The sequence below is a fragment of the Cervus canadensis genome, chromosome X, assembly GCF_019320065.1.
Source record: "Cervus canadensis isolate Bull #8, Minnesota chromosome X, ASM1932006v1, whole genome shotgun sequence".
NCBI lineage: Eukaryota > Metazoa > Chordata > Mammalia > Artiodactyla > Cervidae > Cervus > Cervus canadensis.
Window position 1 is genome coordinate 61,542,055 of NC_057419.1, and position 12,869 is coordinate 61,554,923.

General features: G+C 39.4%; 1 protein-coding gene across 1 annotated transcript in view; it reads left to right on the top strand.

Moving 5' to 3' along the window:
- Positions 1-11,575, top strand: part of EDA2R (ectodysplasin A2 receptor) — a 76,867-nt gene extending 65,292 nt beyond the window's left edge. The window contains exons 4-5 of the mRNA XM_043459751.1: positions 8,188-8,610; positions 9,850-11,575. Coding sequence (XP_043315686.1) covers positions 8,188-8,587 — 400 coding nt within the window. The 3' untranslated portion in view covers positions 8,588-8,610; positions 9,850-11,575. The remainder of the gene's footprint in view (positions 1-8,187; positions 8,611-9,849) is intronic.
- Positions 11,576-12,869: the final 1,294 nt, after the last annotated feature.

A 12,869-nucleotide genomic window follows, 5' to 3' on the forward strand; every position in this document is an offset into this window, starting at 1 on the left:
TTTCACTTAAGCTATTTTCTTTGATCCATTAGTTCCTTTAAGAATGTGGTGTTTTAATTTCCACATGTTTGTAGATTTTTCAATTTTCTTTCTGTTTTTGTTTTACAGCATCATTGTCTTGTGGTCAGAAAAAGCAATTTGTATAATTTCAGTCTTTTAAAATTGACTGAAACTTGTGTTTTTACCTAACATGTGTGATCTAACTTATAAAGTGTTCCATGTGCAATTGAGAAAAACGTTATCTTCTTTTGTTAGGTGTAGTGTTCTATATAGGTCAGTTATATCTAGTTGTTTTATAGTGTTATTAAAGCCGTCTATGTTGTCATTGATCTTCTCTCTATATATTCAATCCATTATTTAAATGTGATATTAAAGTCTCCAACTATTTTTGTAGAACTGCTATTACTCATTTAAATTGTGTCAATGGTTCATAGATTTTTTTTGGGGGGGGAGGATTAGTTCTTTGGTGAATGTATGCTGAGGGTTGTTATAACTTCTTGATGTATTGACCATTTATTAAATATATAATATTCTTCCTTTTCTCTTATAAAAGTATTAACGTTAAAGTCTATTTTGTCTGTTATCAGTATAGATATCCCAATTCTCTTTTCAGTACTATTTGCATGGACTATGTTTTCCATTCTTTTACTTTCAACTTATCTGTGTCTTTGGATCTAAAGTGAATCTCACTGTATAGCATATAGGTAGATTATGTTCTTTTTATCTATCCAGCAATCTGTACATTTGAAGAGTTTAATCCACATACATAAAGATTAATAATGATAAAAGAGTCTTCCTGGCATTCTATTGTTTGTTTTATGTATTTCTTACATCATTTTTTGTTTATTGTCTTACTTATTGCTGTTTTTGTGCTAGTTTTTTTGGTTTGTTTGTTTGTTTTTTGTTTTTTTGCAATGAAAAGTTTTAATTCCCTTACCATTTCTTTCATGAGATTCTTTTGGATATTTTTCTCTGTGATTACCATGTGGATTCCCTTTAACATACTCAATTTTATTTATTTTTTAAAAAATTTATTAGAGTATACTTGATTTACAATGTTGATAGTTTTAAGTATACAGCAAAGTAAATCAGTTATACATATACATATATCCCCTTTTGTTAGATTATTTCCCCATATAGGCCATTACAGAATATTGAATAGAGTTACCTGTGCTATACAGTTGGTCCTCATTAGTTATTTCATATATTACATAATAAATTTTAACAACGTGGTTTGAATTGATACCAGCTTATTGATAACTTCAATAGGATACAAAAACTGCTCTTGTACAGTTTGATATCACCTTCCTTTGTGCTATTTTTGCTTCTTTTGCTTTTTCCTGTTACAAACAACTGTGCTTTCATTTTAATGTGAAGAATTCCCTTTAGCATTTATTAAAATGCTACTCTAATAATATCAAACACCTTTAGCTTCTTTTCTTTATCTAGGGATGTTTTAATTTCTCACTCATGTTTTTAAAGTTTGTTCTGTTTTGTTTTTTTCAGTGTGGACCATTTTAAAAGTCTTTATTCAATGTGTTAAATACTGCTTCTGTTTTATGTTTTGACTTTTTGGCCATGTGGCATGTGGGATCTTAGCTCCCTGACCATGGATCAAGCCCATACCTCCTACATTGGAAGGTGAAGTCTTAACCACTGGACTGGCAGGGAAGCCCTTCTCCCTCATTTTTGAATGATTTTTTTCAGGGTATAACATTCTTGGTTAACAGATTATTTCTTTTATTTATTTTTTAATTTATTTATTTTAATTGGAGGCTAACTACTTTAAAATATTGTAGTGGTTTTTGCCACACATTGACATGAATCAGCCATGGGTGTATATGTGTCCCCCATCGTGAAGCCCCCTGCCACCTCCCTCCCCATCCCATTCCTCAGGGTCATCCCAGTTCACCGGCCTTGAGTGCCTAGTCTCATGCATCGAACCTGGACTGGTGATCTATTTCACATATAGTAATATACATGCTTCAATGCTATACTCTTAAATCATCCCACCCTCACCTTCTCCCACAGACCAAAAGTCTGTTTTTTATCTCTGTGTCTCTTTTGCTGTCTCGCATATAGAGTCATGGTTACCATTTTCTAAATTCCATATATATGCGTTAATATACTGTATTGGTGTTTTTCTTTCTGGCTTACTTCACTCTGCACAATAGGCTCCAGTTTCACCCACCTCATTAGAAGTGATTCAAATGCATTCTTTTTAAAAGCTCAGTAATATTCCATTGTGTATATGTACCACAGATTTCTTATCCATTCATCTGCTAATGGACATCTACATTGCCTCCATGTCCTAGCTATTGTAAATAGTGCTGCAATGAACATTGGGATACACATGTCTCTTTCAATTCTGGTTTCCTTGGTGTGTATGCCCAGCAGTGGGATTTCTAGGTCATACGGCAGTTCTATTTCCAGTTGCTAAAGGAATCTCCACACTGTTCTCCATAGTGGCTGTACTAGTTTGCATTTCCACCAACAGTGTAAGAGCATTCCTTTTTCTCCACACTCTATCCAGCATTTATTGTTTGTAGACTTTTTGATCACAACCACTCTGACCAGCATGACATGGTACCTCATTGTGGTTTTGATTTGCATTTCTCTGAGAATGAGTGATGTTGAGCATCTCTTCATGTATCTGTTAGCCATCTGTATGTTTTCTTTGGAGAAATGTCTGTTTAGTTCTTGAGCCCATTTTTTGATTGGGTTGTTTTTGTGGGGGTTTTTTTTTCTGGTATAGAGCTGCATGAGCTGCTTGTATATTTTTGAGATTAATTCTTTGTCAGTTGCTTCATTTGCTATTATTTTCTCCCATTCTGAAGGCTGTCTTTTCACCTTGCTTATAGTTTCCTTCATTGTGCAGAAGCTTTTAAGTTTGATTAGGTCCCATTTGTTTATTTTTGCTTTTATTTCCATTACTCTGGGAAGTGGATAACAGAGGATCTTGCTGTGATTTATATCAGAAAGTGTTTTGCCTATGTTTTCCTCTAGGAGTGTTATCGTTTCTGGTCTTACGTTTAGATCTTTAATCCATTTTGAGTTTATTTTTGTGTATGGTGTTAGAAAGTGTTTCTAACACTTTCTAGTGTTTCTAGTTTCATTCTTTTACAAGTGGTTGACCAGTTTTCCCAGCACCACTTGTTAAAGAGATTGTCTTTTCTCCATTGCATATTTTTGCCTCTTTTGTCAAAGATAAGGTGTTCATAGGTGCATGGGTTTATCTCTGGGCTTTCAATTTTGTTCCATTGAACTATATTTCTGTCTTTGTGTCAGTAACATACTGCATTGATGACTGTAGCTTTGTAGAATAGTCTAAAGTCAGGCAGCTTGATTCCTCAAGTTCCATTCTCCTTTCTCAAGGTTGCTTTGGCTATTCGAGGTTTTTTGTATTTCCATACAAATTGTGAAATTATTTGTTTTAGTTCTCTGAAAAATACTGTTGGTAGCTAGATAGGGATTGCATTGAATCTATAGATTGCTTTTGGGTAATATACTCATTTTCACTATATTGATTCTTCTGATCCATGAACATGGTCTATTCCTCCATCTATTTGTGTCATCTTTTATTTCTTTCATCAGTGTTTCTATACATAGGTCTTTTGTTTCTTTAGTTTGATTTATTCCTAAGTATTTTATTCCTTTTTTGCAATGGTGAATGGAATTTTTTCCTTAATTTCTCTTTCTGTTTTCTCATTTTTAGTGTATAGGATTGCATTCCTATACACTAGCAGTTTTTTTCTTTTGAGACTTAAGTATGTCATCTTATTGCCTTCAAGCTTCCACAGATTCTGAAAAGATATCAACGTTGAATTTATTGAGGATCCCTTGTACTAGATAAATTGTTTCTCTCCTTCTGCTTCAGGATTTTCATTTTGTCTTTGACTATCTACATCTTGTTTATGTCTCAATATGGATCTTTTTGAGTTTTTCCAACTTGATATTTGTTGAGCATGGTGAATGTGTTATTCATGTCTTTTCTCAAACTTGAGAAATTTCAGCCATTATTTGTTCAAATTTTTTTTTCTGATTTTCTCTCTCTCTCTCTTACTTCCGGGCCTCCCATAATGTGTATATTGGCCCACTTGATGGTGTCTCTCAGGTTTTGTTTACCTTTTTCCTTATTTTTAAATTTGTGCTCCTCCGACTTTATACTTTCAACTGTAACGTTTTAGGTTTGCTCATTTATTCTTAAACCTTCTCAGATCAGCTGTTGAACTCTTCTAATGAATTTTTTATTTCCGCTATTTTACTTTTCAATTCTAGCATTTCTGTTTTGTTCCTTTTTACAATTTTTCTTTATTGATAGTCCCATTTTGTTCATACATTTATTTCCTTATATTCTTTAATTCTTTGTCTCTGTTTTTCCATGGTTTTCTTTGAACACATTTAAGAAAGTACTTTTCTGCCTTTGTCTAGTAAGTCTGATGTCTGGACTTCCTCAGGAACAGTTTATGTCAATTTTATTTGTTACTTTAAATGGGTCAGACATTCCTGTTTCTTTTTATGCCTTGTGTTTTTGTTGTCATTGTTAAAAACTGGTCACTGTTTTAATTATAATATGGTAAATCTGGAAATCAGATTACCCCACTTCCCCATTGTTAACTGTTTTCAGTTGTTACATTATTTGATGATGGCTATAGTAGTCCATTTGTTTAGGAGTTTTAACCATACCATCAGGTAGGAAGATAGGCATGAGCAATGAGGGGTGGTCTAGCTGAAAAGGATGCCAGCTGATCTCTAAATCCTACCCCAGACATGCCACAGAACAGCCAAGGAGAGCTCACACATATACAAAATAACCACGGAGACCTTTCCAACTCCAGTGTATGCTCCCTAGGCACACAGTGTATACAAACTAACCATAGGGCTTCTCCAGGCCTGGCACATGCCCCGTTGATACACAGCTGTGACCTTAGGCAGCTGGGAACCTATTCAGTTCAGTTCAGTTCAGTCACACAGTCGTGCCCGACTCTTTGCAACCCCATGAATCGCAGCACGCCAGGCCTCCCTGTCCATCACCAACTCCCGGAGTTTACTCAAACTCATGTCCATTGAGTCAGTGATGCCATCCAGCCATCTCATCCTCTGTTGTCCCCTTCTCCTCCTGCTCCCAATCCCTCCCAGTATCAGGGTCTTTTCCAATGAGTCATCTCTTCGCACGAGGTGGCCAAAGTATTGGAATTTCAGCTTCAGCATCAGTCCTTCCAATGAACACCCAGGACTGATCTCCTTTAGGATGGACTGGTTGGATCCCCTTGCAATCCAAGGGACTCTCAAGAGTCTTCTCCAACACCACAGTTCAAAATCATCCATTTTTCAGCACTCAGCTTTCTTCACATTCCAACTCTCACATCCATACATGACCACTGGAAAGTAACCATAGCCTTAATTAGATGGACCTTTGTTGGCAAAGTAATGTCTTGGCTTTTTAATATGCTATCTAGGTTAGTCATAACTTTCCTTCCAAGGAGCAAGCATCTTTTAATTTCATGGCTGCAACCACCATCTGCAGTGATTTTGGAGCCCAAAAAATAAAGTCAGCCACTGTTTTCACTGCTTCTCCATCTGTTTGCCATGAAGTGATGGGACCAGATGCCATGATCTTAGTTTTCTGAATGTTGAGTTTTAAGCCAATTTTTCCACTCTCCTCTTTCACTTTCTTCAAGAGGCTTTTTAGTTCCTCTTCACTTTCTGCCATAAGGGTGGTGTCATCTGCATATCTGAGGTTATAGATATTTCTCCTGGCTATCTTGGTTCCAGCTTGTGCTTCTTCCAGCCCAGCGTTTCTCATGATGTACTCTGCATATAAGTTAAATAAGCAGGTTGACAATATACAGCCTTGACGTACTCCTTTTCCTATTTGGAACCAGTCTGTTGTTCCATGTCCAGTTCTAACCAATTAAGGGTTCATAAATACTCTATACATACATGTGCCATGTGTTTAGTTGCTTAGTCATGTCTGACTCTTTGTGACCCTATGGACTGTAGCCCACCAGACACCTCTGTCCATGGGGATTTGCCAGGCAAGAATACTGGAGTGGGTTGCCATGCCATCCTCCAGGGGATCTTCCCAACCCAGGGATCAAACCCAGGTCTCCTGCATTGCAGGCATACATACGTCTTATTATAGCAGACTGAGTTATGGGAAAGATACGCACAATAGAACCTGTTGGTATGTAACTTACAATTATCAATCAAAATTCTCAGTTCATGCCCATCTAAATAAATATGTAAACACCCCACCATTAAAATCTCTGATACTTCATCATTCCTGGTCCAGTGCCTCTCTTGGCTTGGCCTACCTCTCCCTTGAGGTGTTGTTTCTGATCTTTCCTTAATAAACTTGATTTTTTCACAGGTAAGAGCTCATATTCTTCTCTGTGTCCTCAACAAGGACTGAGGCCCATGTCAAGGGATGTAGGGCACAAGGGGAACACTATTATCCCTTTGTGGTTTAGTCATTAAGTCGTGTCTGACTCTTGCGATCCCATGGGCTGTAGCCTGCCAGGTTCCTCTGTCCATGGGATTCTCCAAGAAAGAATGCTGGAGTGGGTTGCCATTTCCTTCTTATCCCTTTATGACCCTTCCAAAACTCTGGTTCTCTCACCTCTACTCTCTGATGTCTCCCGGAACATTGTGGCTCAGGGTGAACCATCTTGTCTCTGACTTTGGAGGCCAGTTTCTCAGATAAGAGCAGTTGACCCATCTCTGGGCATGGGCAATGAAACATTTTGGCTCCAGGGCCCAGAAGGAAGAAGATGAAGCAACATTTGAGAGCCACCTGTTTCCCTCCCCCTGCCTTAGGAGAGGAGAAATGGGTAACCTTTCTCGGCACCTCCTCTGTCTTCAAAATAATAATGCAGTACCCTTCTCTGAGGATACGAGGGCAGGTAGCTCCCTCATGGTCTCCATAGGGGAAAAAGGGTAAGACATTTTCTCATTTGGGGAAGGTGTTTATCAGAAGTCACTGACTTATATGCATACTGGGCTTGTATGGGTGAGATTAATATGTGAATTGGATCCAATATAAGGTACAATAGAGAGGAGTAGGAATTGTGACAAATTGAATAGTTCATCCCCTGTCTAAAGGGAATCTACTACCCAGCTTTAGCTCTTTACTACCATGTAGGAATATTCAATGTTTCAAAACCTTCTGAATTTTCAAGAGAAGCCAAGAATCTAAATCTTTGTATGAAATAGTGCTAAGTTCTAACAATGAGTTGTAATTAAAAGCAACCAATGCCACAGTGCAGGGGTCAAACAAATACACATCCCATAGGCTCTTAATTTGTAACCTGATGTTGAATTAGATTTATGCATGAAAGGCATATTAATTTTCTATCACTTCTATAATAAATTACTACAAAGTTAATAGCTTAAAATAACACTCATTTATTATCTTACCCTTTCCATAGATCAGAAGCTTTGTAAGCTTGGCTGGATCATCACTTAGAGTCTAGCGAGGCTGAAATCAAGGTGTTGCCAAGGCTTTATCCCTTTCTGGAGGCTTCAGAAGATAATCTACTTCCTGAATCATTCAGAAAGATAGAAGAATTCAGTTCCTTGCAGTTATAGGGCTGAGGTCCCATTTCCTTGCTGAGGGCCAGTCCCAGTTTCTATATACCACCTGCTCTTTGGCTTATGACCCCTTCCCATTTTCAAAACTAGCAATGGTGGTCAAAAGCTTTTCATCTTGCATATCTGATACTCTCTCTGACTCTTCTTACTCCATATTCCCTTTATAGGGACACATGTGATTACATTGGGCCCACTTGGGTAATCCAGGATAATCTACCTGTTTAAGGTCCATAATCTTAATTCCACCTGCAAAGTGCCTTTTGCCATATAACACAAAATATACACGGGAATAGCACCAGGAAATAAAGCTCATTGCCAGATCTAGAGTGGAGATTGTTAAACTCCTGCTTCCCACAAAGGATTCTCTTTCTCTGGAGAAATTGATTCTTTTTCCCTGATCCACCACCAGGTAGCCTCAATCTGATACCCCAATGCAAATGTGTTTCTCAACTTTGTCATCTCAGCCTGGTGCTATGTGCTCTGATTCCCAGGGATGGGAAGGAGTGCACTAGTTCCCAGATATTTCCCAATTTTGTGCTCAGGGCCAGCTGCTCCACTGAGAAGAGCCCCTACTTTTGGCTTCCTCTGACCCAGTGGCTTTCTGTTTCAAATTTCAGGAAGTTCGCTTCAGTATGAGGCTGGTGAGACAGCAGAGGAGGAATCTCTCTTCCCCATACCACCTGGCCAGAAGACCAGCCCTGAGTCCCCACTGAGTGAAAGCATATTTGAGACCCAGCCACTTAATTCCATCCTAGATGACAACAGCAGCTCAACTCATGGCTTCCCCATACAAGAATCTTTTACCTTGGCCTCCTGCGCCTCAGAGAGCCACTCCCACTGGGTCCACACTCCCATTGAATGCACAGAGCTGGACCTGCGAAAGTTTTCCAGTTCTGCTTCCTATACTGGAGCTGAGACATTAGCAGGAAATGCAGCTGAAAGCTCTGGAGACAGGCCGGAGCTCACTGTGCTCTTTGAAGTCCTCAGCCCTTAACTCTACTGAGGTGAGCTGGAAAGGTAAGACAGAAAGACCAGAAACTGGTGGCCATCCCCAGAGGAATTATCCCCTGGAGTTCAGTAGGGCTAGGGGTAGAGGAACAGCAAACTAAGAACACTGGTAGATAGAGGGACAACAATGGTAATGCTAATTATTTTGAGCCAGTCAGTCATACATCAGATCTGGGCCTATAGTTGTCAAGTAACTAGCCAGGTTGACATAATAACAATTTCTATATCCTGGCCTTTTGAAAACTTTCTTGGGGCCCCACTGTCTAATAGTTATATTCAGTTATCTCCCATCATGTGTTCAATCAGCAAGGTACAATGGGAAAATACACAAATCTCAGTATCTGGCAGTCCTATATTTCAAATCTACCTCCATTCCTTAATAGCTGTGTGAACCTTGTATAAATTCCTTCACCTCTCTGAGCCTCAGGTTCTTAATCTGTGAAAAATAAGAAATACTATTCACCTTATAGTGTGAGAGGTGAGTGAGAAATGGCATGTGCGAGTGTCTTTTACAGTGTCTAATTCATTAGAGGTATTTAAACCATGTTAGTTTTTCTTTCCCTTCCTTGCTCCCAGTCACAATTTATATATCCCTACATATACACTACAGTCATCTGGTCTTCATAACATCCCTTTGTGGTAAGCAGTTCAAGGTTTGTTAGCTTCATTTTATAGAGGCAAGACCTGAGACACAGAGAGGAGAAATGATTTGCTCAAAGTCACAGAGCATTTCAGTGGCAGAACTGAACTAGAACCCAGGTTTTGAAGCTCCAATCCAGAGCTTGTCCAATTCAATCAATGTGACTGTTCCATGGCCAATGTTACTTTCTCAAACGCTTAAGAAAGTAACAAGGGACAGTATGAAGCATGAGAGTGGACTCTTGTTTTTCAACTAACCAACTACTTTCACCACCCATTTCAATATTTCTCCTAAGCTATGATAGTGTCCAGGCTCCCCATTGACTACCCCTCCCTATATCTTACCTAAGAAAATGTAAACAATATGTAGGTGAAAGCCAAGACTGCTACTAAGGTCAGTCTAGATACCTTCAAGGTCATATAGTCCAACCTCCCTTCCAAGTCCTTCAATCCATGCTTGAGTCCCTTTTATAATATCCCCACGAAGTGTTGGTGTCATCCTTGCTCACATACTTACAGTGTCAGAAAGTTCTACTCATCAATGGGTATTGTTGCTATGACTGATGGATTTGAGCTCATTGTAAAGAAAAACTTTCTTTCTCTCTATAGTAACCAACCCTGGGTCCTGCTCTGCTCCTTGGGCCACACAGACCTCATCTGCTTCCTGTGTCGTGAGATAGCCCTGAAGAAGTCTAAAGAGAGCATCTCCTGTCTGGAAAGTACCACTTTGGTTCATTTAAAGTATGGGGTACTTAAAACTGAATCCAGTTTCATGTGAAATTGTCTTACCAATGTAGAGTAAGATAGAATTGTCAAGTAATCACCTCAAACAGGTGACGTTTTTCTGCTATTGTACCCTAACCACTGGCCTAAACCATTTTTTGAGGGATGGAGAGAAGAAGCAGATAATGAGATTGCCCCATTGGTTTCTAACTTGCTCTACTCCCTCCCTAGGTCTCTTGGGCTCATGGCAGCCCAATCATTCTCTCTGGAGTCTCCTGCCTTGTTCTTAAACCACAACAGCAGCAGGGGCATGAGATATGATATCTACAACAGCCTGTACTATACAGACAGAGCACATCCTATCTCATCCTACCAAAGGATTGATTCTTCATCATTTTCCCAAGACTAACCAGCAGCATTTCTTGCGTTCCTATCCTAGCTAGCCTAGAAAGCCAGATTACCCAGTCGTGGGACTACCAGACATGTTCCTAGCTCAGCTTGATTATAGACAAGAGGGGAATAGATGGCAGTGAATGGGGTAGAGTTTTACTGCCTGCCTTTTTGGTCAGGTGAACCTAAAGGAGGAGCCTCTCAGTATCCTATTGATACATCTACCTTGTACTTTAGAGACAAAATCAAACTTTTCCTATTCAGCTACTCTGCACTGCTCCCCTCCCCAGTACACACACACACACACACACACACACACACACACACATACACACACCCCTACACACATGTTAGGATAGGCGTGAAACCTCAATTCCCCATACATCTCTTAGACTGCTGTGGCTGTGACAATCACAGAGCTAATCCCTTTGCCCCCTTTCCCCTTACAGGTTTCTTACCTTCTTTAGTGGGGATCCAACTCAGTTTCCTTTAAAATGGTACTTCCTAAAGTTCCTTTTATCTTATTTATCTTCTTTTCTTGCCTCTTTTGTCCCTTCATGGTGCCTGATCTTCTTAAGCCCAAGGTTGAGTCTCTACATCCCCAGGGCCAAACTCAGAGCTCAGAGCATTTTTAGGGTGATTGTGAAGTCCCTGAGCTCTAGGGGGACACTTAAGACCTTAGGTTTTTGTTAAAGCCTGCCCCAGGGCCTCTCAGGAAACATTGGTGCTCTTAGTTTAGAGAAAAACCAATCAATTGCTAAGCCATCAAGACCAGTTTCACACGCTTCTTAGAATAAAGTAGAACTTCTCCCTCCATGGCTGATACTACATGGTAGATTGGAACATCGAGGCTCAGGTGTAGGCACCACGTACTGATTTTAAGTCTCCCTTATGTCCATAATAGGATAATTAGGCTGACATCTACTCCCTTACATAGATCACATTTTGAAATAAAAATTGCCCAGATGAATAGAGCAATTATTTTATTTGCTTGGTATTAATAGCAGCCTATATAGTCCAGCATACCCAGAAAAGAGCTATAGAAAATAGATCTTAGTGACCTGGATAACCATGATGGTGTGGTCACTCACCCAGAGCCAGTATGAAGTATGGAGTATAGAGTATGAAGTTAAGTGGGCCCTAGGAAGCACTGCTGTCAATAAAGCTAGTGGAGGTGATGGAATTCCAGCAGAGCTATTTAAATTCCTAAAAGATGATGCTATCAAAGTGATTCACTCAATACGTCAGCAAATTTGGAAAACCCAGCAGTGGCCACAGGACTGGAAAAGGTCAATCCTCATCCAAATTCCCAAGACAGGCAGTACAAAAAAATGTTAAAACCACCAGACAGTTGCACTCATCTCCCATGCTAGTAAGGTTATGTTCAAAATCCTGCATGCTAGGCTTCAGCATTACATTAACTGAGAAATTCCAGATGTCCAAGCTGAGTTTAGAAAAGGCAGAGGAACCAGAGACCAAATTGCCAACATTCACTGGATCATAGAGAAAGCAAGGGAATTCCAGAAAAACATCTGCCTCTGTTTCATCTACTATACTAAAGCCTTTGATGACTGTGTGGATCATAACAAACTGTGGAAAGCTCTTAGAGAGATCTTACCTGTCTCTGAGAAACCTATATGCTAGTTAAGAAGCAACAGTTAGAACCTTATATGGAACAACTGCCATAAGGGTGGTGTCATCTGCATATCTGAGGTTACTGATATTTTTCCCAGCAATCTTGATTCCAGTTAGTGCTTCATCCAGCCTGGTGTTTCTCATGACGTACTCTGCATATAAGTTAAATAAGCAGAGTGACAATATACAGCCTTGTCGTACTCCTTTCCCAATTTGGAACCAGTCCATTGTTCCATGTCCAGTTCTAACTGTTGCTTCTTGACCTGCCTACAAATTTCTCAGGAGGCAGGTAATGTGGTCTGGTATTCCCATCTCTTTAAGAATTTCCCACAGTTTCCTGTGATTCACACAAAGTCTTTGGAGTAGTCAATGAAGCATGAGTAGATGTTTTTCTGGAATCCTCTTGTTTTTTCTATGATCTAACAGATGTTGGCAATGTGATCTATGGTTCTTCTGCCTTTTCTAAATCCACCTTGAACATCTGGGAGTTCTTGGTTCACATACTGTTGAAGCCCAGCATAGAGATTTTGAGCATTACTTTGCTAGCATGTGAAATGAGTGCCATTGTACAGTAGTTTGAACATTCTTTGGCACTGTCCTTTTTTGGGGATTGAAATGAAAAACTGACATTTTCCAGTCCTGTGTCCACTGCTGGGTTTTCCAAATTTACTGGCACTTTAACACTACCCTTATGGCAGAAAGCAAAGAGAAACTAAAGAGTCTCTTGATGAAGGCAAAAGGAGAGTGAAAAAGCTAGCTTAAAACTCAACATTCAAAAAACGAAGATCAAAAAAAATATTAAAAAACGAAGATCATGGCATCTGGCCCCATCACTTCATGGCAAATAGATGGGGAAACAATGAAAACAGTGACAAACTTTA